At 36.7% G+C, this 15549-nt stretch overlaps 2 protein-coding genes and 1 non-coding gene across 3 annotated transcripts; 2 read left to right on the top strand and 1 right to left on the bottom strand.

Annotated features, from left to right (window-relative positions):
* Positions 1-679: 679 nt before the first annotated feature.
* On the top strand, positions 680-3526 carry LOC114733423 (UPF0548 protein At2g17695-like). Its single transcript, XM_028920888.1, has 5 exons — positions 680-807; positions 1649-1707; positions 1807-1983; positions 2069-2267; positions 3149-3526. The coding sequence occupies exons 2-5, from the start codon at positions 1649-1651 to the stop codon at positions 3335-3337; spliced, it is 624 nt and encodes a 207-aa protein (XP_028776721.1). The 5' UTR covers positions 680-807; the 3' UTR covers positions 3338-3526.
* A 763-nt stretch (positions 3527-4289) lies between these two features.
* On the top strand, positions 4290-4480 carry LOC114733428 (U2 spliceosomal RNA). Its single transcript, XR_003739078.1, has one exon. It is a non-coding gene; the product is annotated as a U2 spliceosomal RNA (small nuclear RNA).
* Positions 4481-5585: 1105 nt separating this feature from the next.
* LOC114733426 (protein CHROMATIN REMODELING 19-like) lies at positions 5586-11765 on the bottom strand. The gene is made up of 12 exons (XM_028920894.1): positions 11280-11765; positions 10988-11105; positions 10296-10336; positions 9955-10205; positions 9691-9871; positions 9080-9265; positions 8816-8989; positions 8549-8707; positions 6718-6795; positions 6474-6610; positions 6048-6266; positions 5586-5954 (listed from the first exon to the last, which is right to left on the bottom strand). The coding sequence occupies exons 1-12, from the start codon at positions 11763-11765 to the stop codon at positions 5792-5794; spliced, it is 2193 nt and encodes a 730-aa protein (XP_028776727.1). The 3' UTR covers positions 5586-5791.
* Between the last annotated feature and the right edge of the window lie 3784 nt (positions 11766-15549).

Here is a 15549-nt window from a genome sequence, read left to right as displayed (position 1 = left end):
TGCTGTGGATTGTCATGGACCGAATTTGCTATTCAGAAATCAAATTCAATTGAAGTCATTAGCTAATCATTGTTGAAACACTCTGAATAATTGGCATGCGCACACAATCTGCAAGGTGCATTTGAGATTAAGGGCGCAAAACAAGATGTTCTCTTCATTTTGCAGTGGCGGATTATTAGTCACTGAAGTGCGTTTTTGTTGCACATAATCTCTCCTCAGAGGCCCCAATTTGTAGCGCAAGATTTCGGAATTGGATTCTCTCCACTACCTTTCTCATCCTCTTCCCTTCCACCACCCTCCTTTTCTTTTCACAACTATTGGATCAAAATTCCAATGATCCAGATTTAATATTTTATAACATTTTATAAAAATAAATATTATGATAAAAAGTAGATAAATAAATTTAAACTGTTAAAATCTAATCTGAACAGTTCATAACTACATAATGTTATTATAGAGCAAATTTTTTTTAATTTTTTTATTACAATTGTAAACTATTCAGACCAGATTTTAACAGTTTAAATTTATTTATTTATTTGTTTAATAATATTATTTTTATAAGATATTAAATCTGAACTATTGGAGTTTTGATCCAATAGTTGTGAAGAGAAAAAAAGGATAGTGGAGGGAAAGAAGATGGGAAGGTAGTGGAGAGAATCGAAGTCGCATGCGAGTTATTTTGTGTTCTGTTGGTTGTCATCTCTCATTTTTCTAAGACGTGGGCTCATTCTCATCTCTCAAGCTTACCCCGGCGTCGTCATCTGCAGCGTACAGCGGTACGGCCACTTTTCCGGCAGACTGGTTAAGGTTCGTCACTTGATTGCCCTTTCCTCTCCCTCGTTTACGTCGCGTCATTGTTTTTTTTTTTTTGGGCAAATAGAATTTGTCATTGTTGACTCCTGTTCTTTCCCGCGGCTTCTGAATCCTAAGTCCCTCTCTGCGCTATTTCCAAATTCCATGATTTTGTTAACTTGTCTGGGCCTAGGAATCCAGTCGAATTACCGCTTCGAAAGTTTTCAAGTGTTTATCCACAGCAATTTTGGTGGGTGCATGAACTTGCATCTTCAAAGCTAGACAACTCACACGCGCGCGCGCGAATGTACATGAATTTAATGGCATTAAAACCTATTTGGCTTTCAGCCATTAAACTTCGCTTCAGTAAATTTTGCAGACTTACCATGTCGCATAATTAACAATACCACAAAGTTTCTCGCTTGCCATAAGTTTGTTATGTTCTAAGTTCTAACGTCTCGTTTTGTTTTCGCAACTCGTCTGTTCTTGTCATTTATCTCGATTTCATCTTCTGGTTAATTGAAGAAAGCACAGCACATCTTTCTAAGCCTATTGTCCTTTTTCATTTTGTGACTGAATGAAGTTCCTGTATTTGGCCAATGGTCAACGAGTTTAACCAGCTTGCTTTTCCGCAGACCATTGACTGAATTTAGTTCCGAAAACAAGCCAAAACTTTGATTCTGTAGGTGTGTTTGTGCGTGCATATTTTTGTGTGCGCAATAGCAGTATCAAACGTTTGACCCATCATCCCCAATCACTTGAACTACTCTCCAGTGGCTTGTGGAGGGTATTTTGATAATATTCAAATCTGTCTCTGCTGCTAAAACTCTGCAATATGTACAATTATTGAACACAGATGGTTTTCTTGTGCTGGCATCGGCCAACTCTCCAAGACCAGAAAGCTTGCATTGATAAGTAATCAGATGATGTTTGACTTCTTTTTTCTTTTTTTTTGGATTTTTAGCTTCTCGAGCATTCTAATGTTCAAACTTTTTCCTCTTGCTTGTCAACCAGGTCTGATACTTTCAATTATGATGTTAAATATAGAGGAGCTACTGCTAAATCCTTGTCTTCCCTTAAAGAAGATGAAGGGTTCTCCAAAGGTGGATTCTTACTAAACCATGCTCGAGTTTTGGTAGGTTCTGGTCTTGACACTTTTGAAAAGGGCAAGAGTGCTCTCAGAAGTTGGAGGTTTGCTTATGTCACTCCTGTTTTCTGATGCATGCATACATTTATAGGCGCAGGATTGCTGAGCCATGACTGATATCATTTTCAGGCATTTCGGATTGAATTGGTCATTTGTTGATCCAAAAACTCCGGTTCAACAAGGAGTGAAGTTCTGTGCTTGTGTAAAGGAGTTCGTCCCATGGCTCATGATGCCTCTTCAGGTTGTATATGTGAATGAAAGTAGAACTAAAAAAAACCGAAATGCCTCCTTTGGTTTTGGAAGTGGCACTCTGGGTGGTCACTTACTGGTGAGTACTTTCCTCCTGCAGTCCTGCTGCTTTTCTTTGTCTCGGGATTATGGGGATGTGACTGGAGTCTTAAAATTTTTTAAGTGATTAAATTCTTTCCGCTTGGAGATGCAGATGTGAAGCTGAAAATACCTCCTTATCCAATGCTTTCTGTGCAGTTATAAAATCCAATAGTCTTTGGAGTTTCTTTATTGGAAATCTGGCTCTTTGTAATTGCCCCGCACTGCATGGTGCAGCAATGTCGCTTTAACAGTGTTCTTATGTTTCGAGACCTGAAAACATCTCTGTTTTCTTATCTCATTATGTACAGTGATTAATTAGTACCTGAGCTTTTCTTGAGGATTAGAAGCAATCACTGGTTGCAAGCCACAAAAAAAAAAAAATCACTTCAGCACAATAACTCATCTAAGGGCCATCTATGTGACTCTCTTCCAGAATCTCCCTCCCCCATTCTGTTATATTCCCTTCATGCTGGTATCTCTTCCCTCCCCACCCCATTAATTAATGACCTCCCCCTCCAACCTGCATTTATAATGCTTTTATAATTGAGGATATACTAATACCACCTGCCTTTTTGGATTCTACTAAGTCTTGCCATTGCATAAGAACTTCAAGTTTTCCTTGAAAAATCTGTCTCTCAAGCTAGATATTCTCTATATCTCTGTGATAACATTCCTTTGTGTCAACTGTTCTTCACTGTTTAGCTAGTGAAACCCCCCCCATCATTATGCTGTAGTTTGTTGAATCCAGACACACATATCTCTGTATCTTAAAATTTCAAGAACTTTCGTATTTCATGTTACATATATTGTGGGATCAAATATGTATTTATGATTCTTGGCTTCTAATCATGTTTGAAATATTACTCTCTGTGGAAACAGGCCGGAGAGGAGCGATTTTCAATTGAGATGGATGAGAAAGGCCAAGTATGGTATGAAGTAGTTTCATTCTCAAAGCCTGCCCATATTTTGTCATTTGTCGGATACCCCTATGTTTTGCTGAGGCAAAAATATTTTGCTCATGAATCTACCAAGACGATGCTGAAACATATCGATTCCTTAAAACCCTGATTGTTGTCCTGCACCATCATATTCTTATGTAGTTCTCTGATGTATTTGTTCTTAAAACACTCTCGGTATGCTGCTTTGTAAATTGAGTCGGCGGATGAGAAGCCATGTGAATTAAATATAGCATGTCATAATTTTCACAAGATGTGAACAGTGCGGTTTATTTCGTATAATGTGCGTAATTTATTGTAATTGATCATGAGCCACCTGATTTCAATGATACTACTGAAACAAACAATGAAGCACAGCGCCTATGAACGTAATCATCAATGCGTGGGACGCTCAAGTTGAAGGCACGCAGGCAAATGAAATCCCGAATCAGTTCATTAGGGTTTCCATGCACTTGAACAAAAATTAGAAACATAAGAATATCACACGCAGAAGATGCAATAAAATAATGATCGTGAATGAAGCCAAGGAGAACCCAATTCGCCACTAAGCTCAAACCTGTCACTAGGCAAAACAAGTGGCCTTAAAAGGCACACAATTCAGTTGTTCTATCTGAATCGAACGAGACATTTCATGACTAAAAGAACAAGAAAAAATGGTGCTGAAGTAGCTTTACACAGTAAAATGAATGTTAGTTTCTTGATAGGGTGATTCCTGCCAGAACAATGTGTGGAAGAACTTGTTAAACGTCAAACTGAGAATCAGACCCGAAAGAGATTCACATACTCCTTGACGTTTGTTACTGCAAAACATCAAGTCCAGCCTTTCCATTGTTGGCAAGTTATAAATTCGTCAAATAATTTTAGTAAGAAACTGCGATGTTTAGTATTCAAATGTAGGATAACTGAAGTTCAAGAAGACATTTCGGCAATAGAGTCGAAAGAAACCCGCTGTCACACCGGCTATTGTAGTTTCTTGCGCCTTCAAAGAGTCCCACACTGAGCAGATGTAGAGGCAGCAAGGCATAGAGCACCTATATAAGCCTAACGGAGCGACGTTTCAAAGCATACCTTTCTCGGCCTTTTGGCTAAGATCAAGTGTAGTATCTGTTCTTATCAGTTTAATATCTGATACGTGGGCCATCGGCCCACATGATATTAAATTAATTAGGGGGAGGATCCACCACAGCAGCTTGCTGCTGGGATCCTCGAGCGTCGCCCACGCGTTGCACTACTGCGCGGGCCAGGCGCACCCCACCAAGCCCGAGTTGAAGTTTGCAGTTGTGTTAAAAATGTCTTTCATAAGCTCCTATGAGCCTGGTCATTTTCGTTGGTCAACGTCGAGTCCAATTATTTTCGAAGAGTTTTCTGACTGTGTTCTTATATGAGAAGTCAAAAATCTAGTCCCGCAACGTGAGGGCGCAATTATTTATCTGTTCTTTTCCTTTATTCTTTTATTTTATTCTGGATTAATATAATTTTTATTTTGATTTTAATTTTTTATGTTTCACCTAGAAATTATCTAAGTTCTTATTGAGTTATAAGAAATAATATTTTAAATAAAAATAAAATCAAAGGATTAAAATCTATCATTTGAAATTTAAAAAACCAAAATCAAAATGACTAAAATTTGTATTAATTTTTTTATTTTGATTATAAACTTCCCCTTTTGACCTGCCTAGCTGAAAATAACAATAATAAGCTTTAATTATTCTAAAACACTTGGCAAATTTACCATTTTATTTGTTGGACCTCGTCCTTCTCAAAACTCCTCCTAATTGGACATCCATTCTTAAAAATATTAAATCTAACTCATTTTTTAATCCAAGAGTAAAAATGGGATTCTGAAAGGAAAAGGATCTGGGTTAAATCGTTATTTGAGACCCAAAAATTAATCTAGTTTTAACTATTTTTCATAAAAAGGAAGATATTAAGCCTATTAAGGACTTGCGATTTGTGACGCTAGAAAAAAGAATAAACTGTGAGAAGACAACAGCAAATGCATTGGAAATGAGGTTTAAATTAAGAATGAATTGATAGTAAAACTTATGAACCAAACCATAGATTATCGAAAAATTTCATTAAAATAACCAGAATACATACAACTGTTGATAAAAGCAACTGCCATAACATTTAAAATTAAATTGGCTGTTCGTGAACTTAACCCTGAACTTGACGTCGTGCGTAAAAGCGTATGGCGCAAAGAAATCTGCAGCTTCGAATAAACAAAACACTACTGTTAGCTAACAATATGCACTATTCCCATCAGACTACAACCCAAGCAGCTGCTGCCTTCTGGGGCTTCAAGAAAATGAGGGCGGCACATCGGTTAATCATTACACTGATATTCATACTCACTCCCCTACCGATAGTTAAAATATGACTACTCATGTGCCATCTATAGATTAATGTTAATGTACACCTGTGATATTCTCACCAATTTATCAGGGTCACCAATTCTCTTTCTCCTACCTCTTGGGATGGTTCTAAAAAACTAGGAGTGTCAACCTTTTTTTTTGGTTTTTTTTTTTGGGGGGGGGGGGGGAACTTGTCTTGAAGTCTCCACATGTTAACCCAAAAGAATTGCAGATAATATCTCTCCCATGGTCTTCTCAGGCATGTCACCTTTATCATCCATCTCCATGCCAGATTCAAGGACCGCAGCATCCAACACAAGCTTTCTTTTGGCAATCTCGTATACATTTTCATCAACTGTACCCTTGGTCACCAGCCTGCAATGGTATTATCAGAAGCATTAGTCCATCAACGCATGCAACAGTACTTTTTTGACAACCAAGCGAAGGACAAGTGTGATGAACAAGTACCGATATATAGTTACAGGCTTCGTTTGACCTATCCTATGGCAACGATCTTCTGCCTGTCTATCAATCTGTGGATTGAAATCCATGTCATGAATTACAACAGTATCAGCTCCTGTCAAGTTCAAGCCTTGTCCTCCAGCTCTTGTAGAAAGCAAGCAAGCAAATATAGAAGTATCATTATTGAACGTATCAACTATTGTTTGCCTCTCTGTCACCTGCGTACTGGCAATCACAGTTGGGTTCAGAGAGGAAGGAAAAGCTGCAACCATCCATCAGTGTTTAAAAATGGCAGGCATGCATACACGCACACCGCTTTGAAAGAGTTAGAAATCAACAAGTAACAAGACACTCCCATCACCTATGAGTATTTAAAACTCAGCACTTAATAGGCACACATCACAAAGGAAGCATACTTAATTAAGCATGTACCTTCCATCAAGCCGTCTGTAGGTCAAACCCATGACATCAAGTGACCACTCCAATATATCGAGCATAGATGTCCACTGACTAAATATTAAAACCCGATGACCGCCATTTTGAAGTGAAGGAAGAAGGTCTGCTAAGGCCTACATAAACAAAAGTGCAACCCAAATTGAGCACGTGTAACCAAAACGTATGGTTGCCTGTGAGTAATTTTTGCTAACATAACTTGTTTAAGTCAATCAAATCATACCCGACATTTTGCAGAAGACATAACACTTCTATCTGGAAGGATACCCTTTCTATCATTGACACCATAATGAAGTAAAAGCTGCAAAGGATTCAAACAGGCAACGGTTTAAATATATTAGACTATTTACTTAAATATCTCATCTGATCATTTAGCGCAATACAAGTTAAAATTTGATATCTTGTCTGAATGAGATTGAAGAAGACCGTCAGAAAATAATCAATAAAAAGTTTAAAGTAACGGAAGCTTGAATTTCCCTATTCCTTTTCAGAATAGTACTAACTACAACAGTATCAAAAAAAGCCAAGTAGCCCAGTTCATGAATTTGCAATGACACTTGAATCCTCGCCCACATGTTTAGGGATTCTCCATCGTCTATAGCATCTAGTTAACAAGGTTCAAAAAAAAAAAATCGGGGGCTTCAAGTCAATATCCAGAGCTTCATTGCTCATAAACGAGTGAAACGCTGAAAGACTTTCAGGCTAAAGGGTTTATAATACTTGTACATGAGATAGTCCATACTATAAATAAACTCCACTTACATCTCTCAGATCTGAATTAGGATTTGGTTTAGATAAATGTAATATTTAGATTGCTAGGTTATCTTTAATATTCTACAATATTTGGATTTAATTCTGATATGGAATATTTACTTTTAGTGATAGCGTTAGAGATAAGGCTCTATAGATAGGCCTTAACACATCTTAGTTGTTAGCCTTTTTGACGAATTGAATTAGATTGGTATTTGAGTATTCACTCCCCCTTGAATTACTTCTCTTTCCCTCCATTCATCTGGTTCTCTGCCCCTTTTTCCTTACTATTCTCCCTTTCCCCTCTCACGTTCTACATCATTTGGTATTTGAGCCAGGTTTTGCTTCGCTTCACTTCCGTTCCCAAAAGCTGCCTAAAGTCGTAAAATGCTTCAACCTTAAGAGCCTTACTTTAAATGAGAATTGAATATTGAATTGCCTTCCCTCTTAAGTTTTCTCTCCTCTCTAATCCCCCCTCTCCCTTTCCCCTCCCCTGTTCTACATTAAGGGGTCAGAACTCTTATGCTCTAACTGGGTTTGCATTAAGAAACAACTTGTTATATGCCTATCCGACACAGTTTGCATACTTCATTACGTAATGAGCAACAAATGATACAAGCCGAATTTCTCTTATCCTAAGAAATAGGATGTTTATGGCTGTACATTGTTATGAGATATTCAGTTTAGGAAGTTTTGCAAGTTCATAGAGTAATCATATCAAGAGGAACTGACAATGTAGAAAAAGTATTATGCATCGAAGAGATAGTTACATGTATTGAAAGCAAAGTGTCTGTGTTGTTGTCATAAGACTTTAGAGGTTGGGAGATCAATCGTATGATGAGAAGGGTAGAATTCTTCCTTCTATCATGATGAATAGGGTTCAGTCCAAACAAATTATGATGAATAAGCCAAAATAAATGGGTATATTTATAGATAAAGAAGGCTACTATAGACGACAATTACAAAAAAGCACACAGACTAACGAAATGACTAAAATATAATTAAAAATACCCCTAATGTTAAAAATATTCGCCAACCTTATTCCAGGAAGCAAAATGTAGCCCTCCCTAGTTTATTCCCCCCCCCCCCCCAACGTATTATTAGGTCTAATTTAAGGAAGCAAAATGTAGCTCTCCCTAGTTTATTTGAGCTGGTCTATTGTTATTTGCTTCTAGAGATACTACCTATGCATAAAGGATATAAAGGATAAAAAATTCTACTTCATTTTCAAATATAATTATTTATCAAAAACTAAGCCATAGAATTGTTGCGAAGAAACGCATTTTCAACGGTGGAAGACTTACCCGGTGAATAGAGAAGTCATTGTAACTTTTAAGTTCCTCAATAACTCTGTCCAAAGTACATTCAAAGCCAAAAGCACCCACCGGATGCAACTTCCTAGCAAAGCGAATGACATCCTCATCACTATAGATTCGCCTAATCAACAAGGGATGATTTGCAATCTGAAATAAGAACAAAACATATATATGACTATAAAACGGATGCAATTTCAATGGAATAAAAATAGCAGGAGTATTTATCAAAGCTTATATATGTTTAGCATCCAGAACCTTGCGAAACTGAACAAAATAATTGTTAATTTGTCGACGAGGAAGAACTTCAAGAATATTATTAGAGTTAGGCCCTGAACATTTTGCCATTCGAGCTTGTGAAATAGCACGATACTCCTGAATGGCTTCCTTATAAGAATTTTCCTGTTGCACTTCCATTACAACATATTCAACCTGCAGCAACACATCTTGGCCTTGTAAATGGCAAGCTTATAATGAAGCAACACAGCTAAACAAAACCAGCACTAAAGGTGATCCACACACTCGTTGGATTTTAGGAACAAGCTGCTGCATCACATCAGATTTTAGTCGCCGTAAAATAAATGGCCCCAAAATGGACTTCATGCGACCAACTAAATCTCCATCTTCTGTGTTCAGTAACCTTTTCAAGTCAACATCTTCTGTAGCAAAAATATCTGGCATCATGAACTCCAACAATGACCATAATTCCTGTAACAAGATCAGCAAGAGATCTCAAGGGTTTACTTGATGAGGGGGGGGGGGGGAACAGTTGTTGCAGTAATGCTAGCACATTAGTAGGCAGAGAGATTGTTGCACGAGACTAAACTACATGCCTAGAATCATTTAACTGAGATAAGTTGTCTTCTCTCTTACCCCCAGTTCTAGTTATTCTCATATAAGCCAATAGGCATTTTGAAAATGCATCTTGGACGATTTATGTACCAGATAATTGCTACTTTCTTTGGAGGTTAACTATGGTACTAGTGTATTCCCAAACTTTTCACTTGCAAATCATCATTAATATAATGCACTCGTCTTGCCACCAACAATCTTCAGTGTTAATCAACATGCACAAAACACCTATATGAAATCAAATTTTTAATACCGATGCATGAATCACATGAAAGGCATACATGAAGATCATTTTGAAGGGGTGTCCCCGTCAGCATCAAACGCTGGTTTGCATTGCGTGCAACAGACATTAGATTCTTCCACCTATAGCTATTCTTATCCTTCAAAGCATGTGCCTCATCCATCAAAACACAGCTCCACTTCCAACGCTTCAGAATTTTGCGATCATCTTTCTGCTGTGCACTAAAGATAATATAAATTAAAAATTTTAACTCATGTCAAAAAAAAAAAACTTAGAATTGGAAGTGCTATGTAAAGAAATGAACCTGTGCCGTTCAAAAAGTGAATAGCAGACAAGAAGAACATTAAATGGAGGAGGTAATCCCGCCTTAGACAAATAGCTTAACTCCTTGAAGTATGTTGCTCGTCCAGCGCCATGGTATTGGAGAACAGAAAAGGATGGGCACCACCTTCGCATCTCCCTTTCCCAATTTTCCAAAACAGAAGCAGGACATACTATAAGATGAGGACCGGGATCATTGTGAAGGTGTTTCAACAAGGTTAGATATGTGATAGCCTGTTAGACAAAAACATCTCTTAATCTAATGAGCCAAGAATAAAATTTAAAATTATGTCACATAAGCAATCCAGAGGTAGTACAAAATACCTGAACCGTTTTCCCAAGACCCATTTCATCTGCCAATATGGCTGTACGGCATATGAAAACAAATGTCAATTTTGACATTATACCCATCTCAAAGTTTATATCAAATGAACCAGAAAAAATCTGAAACAAATAAATATAGGTCGCCATTGCATAATCTTGTTTCAATAAGCAAGCATATAAAAGGTCAAGTACATAGAAGCAAGCCAATCTAAAACACAGTCCAGGCAACCACATAATTCACACAAAAAAGAGACACTCGAAACCAAAGACCTATACAATAGGTAAAATGTTTTCATACTACAAAGGATGTATACCCTAATGTATCTAAAATAAAGCCATGATCAATTAGATGACAAAGAAAGATCTATCCACTGGATCAGATGTCTTCGATTTGGTTCAGCACTGGATAATATGATTAGCGTAAAGGAAGAGAATTCCCCCTCAAAATAGTACCAATCCTTGCTGGAGTAGGCATGTTGAACAATTCCAGTGACAACAGTGGGGTAAGAAGTATACATTTGGAGAACAAAGTACGTTGAAAGCTTTAATCCTAATGTCTACTTAAAATTACCGCAGTGTGTTAGTGCACTATATCAATCAGCACCAAATAATTCAACTTCATAAGAGGTAGAGAGCTCGAAAGCAAGGCATGCTACTAACGGTAGACTCCCAGTAGTTGGAAACATACGTACCTCCTCCAATGCCTTTCCGATACAACAAAAGCAAAAAGTTGACACCAACCAGCTGATATGGCTTAAGGATAGGCTGAAAATCAGAGTCCTCAGACCCACATGCCACATCAATATCATCCTAAAAAGCAGTTGATGAAATCCAATTTAGTTCAATCAAGCCGAAAGGCCCGGCAAACAAAACAATAAGCTACGTACATTACGTCTCTTAACTCAAGCTTACTACAGATATGTGTTTGGCATGCTTGAATTAAAGTTCAAAATCAAATCAACAATACAGATAAACTTGAGGCACCTGATTTACAATTCTCACTGAAGAAGATTCTGCCTCAGAATACCGATCGCAAGTAGTCCCCGATGACCCATATAGCTCTCTTTTCAATTCTGCAGATATTTTTGCACATTTATACAAAGCCCTCCCCACTACATCGTTTTCATCCGCTTCCTCCTCTTCTATTTCATCCTCATCCGATGATTTTATTTCATACACTTCTGCAACATCCTTATCGCTCTCCTCGTCGTCGACAACGAACCGACGGCCACGATTTGCCGCTGCCCCAGACTTGTCTTCCTCCAGCTCCACATCCTCATCCTCCAAATTCTCTTCCACTTGGACGCAGTCATCGCTGCTTTGATCAGAATTGTCCTGCTTGACAGGCCGAAAAGCAAAGGACTCGATCGGAGGCGGAGCAGAAGTCTGTGACTTCTTCAAAACTCGCGAGGGCTTAAAGGAATGGTTCTCCCATTCGTCGTCGGAGATTTCGTAGAAATCGCGCTTCATCACCGAGACTTGGAGGTGAATGATAAATGTGTGCCCTAGAGGGAGAGCTTAGAATGTTGAAGCAGGATTGAAGTGAAGGAGCTAGGAAGTGCCCATTCGTTCGGGGGGGCGTTTTGAAGTCGGAAGGAGAAATAGAAATTAGAATTGGAGGGGAAAAAGGCGGTTGTCGAAAACGACGAGCGCGGGCATCGCAAGCATACACGTTGTCACTCTAAACCGTGGTGTCCCTTGTCCCCCGAACATTATTTTATACTCCATTTTTAAGTGATTTAGAATTTTAGGAATAGAACGAAAAAGTATAAATTATAGTAATAAATTAATTTTGCCCCAATATACGTTTATTTGTGCCAACTGTAGAGTCAAATATCTATAAATTAAAATGATTGAATTATTCAGGCTTAATCTTCATCTTGAGAAAAGAGAACTAAGTACTTGTTTGGCATCACTATAAATACCTATAAGCACATAAATAGAGATAAAACTTTTTTCATATCATAAATCATAATCGAAAAGCTGTTTATAAGACATTTCAAATAGGCCATAAGTGCTTGTTTGACATCATTTTTATAAATACATTTTATATAAGTCAAAACAAAACTCCTCATACATATCATGTATTTTGTAAATTACAATTAAAAAACTGCTTATAGGCCATTCTAAATGAATTTATAATAGATTATATTGAATTGAGTTTGGTATTTTCAGTGGAAGCCATTGTTGAGGGGCTGTGAGAGACAATAACAACAACTAGATATGTAGATATGCGGATACAGTTGCAAAACTAGGTATGCACATTGTTGCTGAACCTTGTTGGGTTCTAAAATGGCCTCAACAATACTTACGTCAAAAGTTTCAATAAAATTGCTATTTGTTCTAATTATATAGAAATTATTAGTTGCTATTAAAAGTTAGTCAAATTAGTAAAAAAATTGATTCATAACTCACAAGATCATAAGTTCAAACTCTAAATTCTCTTTTAGTTTTGAAGCATATCTTAACCTGGATAAATTCCAGATATCTAGCTCACTTAAACTTTTTGTAACTAAAAAAAAGAAATCATTAATTTAGTTTTCAGGGGTTGTGACTTGTGATAGCAAGCACTCCTTTTTAGAGATGTTATTGATGAAATTTTAATAGTTTTGCAAAGAGATTGACATGCAATCTCCCGTGCAACTCTCAAAGAAAACATTAGTTAATCACTTAACTAATTTCACAATTTCTATGTTTTTAATCAACCACCACTTTTTTAGGCAGGAGGTGAAAATTATTTGTTATTAAAAAAAAAACTAGATGTTCCTGTTGTTCCCTGACTCCTTTTAAATTACTCCTCCGGTCCTAATTATAAGACCCAATTGACTTATTTGAGGAGATTAAGGAAGTAAGTTAAGTTGGTTATTTATAATAAATAAGTGTTGTTATTCCTAATATATCCTTGCTAATTAAGTATATTGGCTAAAACTATCATTATTAGAAGGATTATCTTGGAAAAAAATGCATAAATATAAGAGAAAAAATGGATTGGGTCTTATAATTAGGACCAAATAAAAAGTCAAATTAGGTCTTATAATAAGGACCGGAGGAGTAACATTATTTAGCATTTACTAAAAGATTTCCGTCCTACGTGATTTTCCCTCCTTCTAGGCAGGGACATCGAAACGAGTCATGGGATCAGAAAAACAGAGAGGCCCAGTTGGCGCAGACCATTATATCAGACTATCCCAAGGTATTCAGTTCAATTCAACCCATGTAAACAGATTTGTTATTTCTTTTTCCCCGCACTGTTCACCACGTGGCTTTGTTCGATGATTCTGTTTATTTAATTATTTTTTCTTTTTTAAGTTTTAACTAACAAGGTGCATTTAGAGCCTGTTTGGTTCAATCCCATTACAGGCCTGCAACAGTAACTATAATTACATTACCAAGATATGAGTGTTTGGTTACTCTTTAATATGGTAATAATCTTTACCATAGTAATAATGATTATCAAAAATCTGGTAATCTTCATTCATACCTTCCCCCTTATGAATCATTAATACCATCTCATTGCATATTTCAAAAAGTCTCTTTTGCCCTCCAATCTTTGTTACCTTCTTCCACCTTTTCTTTATCATCCACCTCTTCTCGCCGTTGATGAACTTACCACCGTGAGCACCACCACACCCAACACCCACAATAACCATCGTTTCAGTCCCATGTTCACTACCCAAAAAATTGTAATATTCCAATTGTATTGTTCAGATCTGAAAAAAGAATAGCTCTGTGATATTGTTTTTTTTTTCCCAGCAGAAAGGGAAAGAGATGAGGTCCCAATATGGAGTGCCAAGTAATATTGATTGGAGTATCTATTGTCATAAAGTCAAAAGAGTTTGATGACCATGAACTGCCTCTAATCGGAGATAGCCATGGAAATGGTTGTGACCACTATGAACTGCCTCAGACAATTTTTTTTTTTGGTTTGCTCGAGGAAGAAGGTTGTGAATCCATACTCGTGCTTCAGATTTTTGTTGGGAAAGAAGATAATGAATCTAGGAAGAAAGGATCCGGTAAAGGAGTTATTCTTAACTTTATTTGATTAAATATAAAAGGTAATTTTTTTGCTCAATCTTCTTAGTAACATACCAAACATATGGATGGTAATAAACATTACATTATGGTCCCGTTTGGTACGAAGCATTGAAAATGAGGGATTGGGATTGGAATTGCAATTGAAAAAATCATTAAAATAGTACTTAGTATGAATAATTGTTTGTTATATGGGATTAGGTATGCCCATAAAGGTGGGATTGGGGAATACCACTTCCCCCCATGGTATTCTCTAATCCCACATACATGGCTTTGACTAATCCCATATATCAAACAATCTCTTATACTAAACACTCTCTTAATAGATTTTTTCAATTGTAATCCCAATCCCAATCCCTCATTTTCAATGCTTTCTACCAAACGTAACCTATATTCCATTGCATTACCACCTTTAGGCACATAAGAATTGAACCAAACGGCTCCTTAGTTTTTAGACCAAAGCAAATGGTCTTTTGCTCACCCCTTAATCATAACAGTCCAGTATTCTTTCCCACCTGTCTTTTGCTTTTTTCCTTGTGAGGAGCCGAAAATACTAGACTACTCCACCATTTGAAGAATCTTTGTCAGCAGGCATCAAAATTGACTCTAGATGGGACGATACTCTCTTATTTCTGTAAATAGTCTGTTGATCTAGCGGGATAAAATCTTTTAGTAAGTGGGAAGTTATAAGTCTGACATATTTTCTTTTCTGATTTCATCAAAGGTTTTCTTTTTAAAGATTTGGAGGGAAAAAAGTTTTTATCTCTTTCAATAAATACGCTTTTTAGAATTTGGACTTGTATTTTCTTTCTTACAGAGATAAAACTATTTAACACCTCAACCAATACCTTGTTAGTGTTGGATATATTTTTTATTTGTGAACGCTGATCATTAGTATCTATCCTTCTTCTTAAATAAAAAAAAGTAGGAAAATTAATCTTTTAATCCTTATAGTTTTGACACGTTTGTCATTCAGTCCCTATATTTTGATTCGGTACAATTCAGTCTTTATAATTTTGACTCAGTTGTAACTTAGTACTTGAATTTTGACTCGCTATAACTCGATCCCTACAATTTTATCTGTTTTATAATTTAGTCCTTGTGTTTTTGAAAAATGAAATCACATATTTAATAAAAAGAGGGTTTAAGTTATAAAATAGTTAAAAATATAGAGATCCAGTTGCTGTGGTCAAACTTAGAAAATTGAGCTACAACTGATTTA

The sequence above is a fragment of the Neltuma alba genome, unplaced genomic scaffold (genome assembly GCF_004799145.2).
Source record: "Neltuma alba isolate B1F8T4 unplaced genomic scaffold, ASM479914v2 tig00012996_pilon, whole genome shotgun sequence".
Classification (NCBI taxonomy): Eukaryota; Viridiplantae; Streptophyta; class Magnoliopsida; order Fabales; family Fabaceae; genus Neltuma; species Neltuma alba.
The sequence above is the reverse complement of the archived record's forward strand: the minus strand, read 5'-3'. Positions and strand labels throughout refer to the sequence as shown.

Bases quoted from the DNA above. Each gene is read 5' to 3' on its own strand.
- LOC114733423 (XM_028920888.1), top strand. From the start codon at position 1,649: ATGGTTTTCTTGTGCTGGCATCGGCCAACTCTCCAAGACCAGAAAGCT. The intron at 1,708-1,806 runs GTAATCAGATGA...CTTGTCAACCAG, and splicing joins CAGAAAGCTTGCATTGATAA to GTCTGATACTTTCAATTATG. The intron at 2,268-3,148 runs GTGAGTACTTTC...CTGTGGAAACAG, and splicing joins CTCTGGGTGGTCACTTACTG to GCCGGAGAGGAGCGATTTTC.
- LOC114733426 (XM_028920894.1), bottom strand. From the start codon at position 11,765: ATGAAGCGCGATTTCTACGAAATCTCCGACGACGAATGGGAGAACCAT. The intron at 11,106-11,279 runs GTGCCTCAAGTT...ACTGCTTTTTAG, and splicing joins CAGTGAGAATTGTAAATCAG to GATGATATTGATGTGGCATG. The intron at 10,206-10,295 runs GTATTTTGTACT...TTTGTCTAACAG, and splicing joins GTCTTGGGAAAACGGTTCAG to GCTATCACATATCTAACCTT.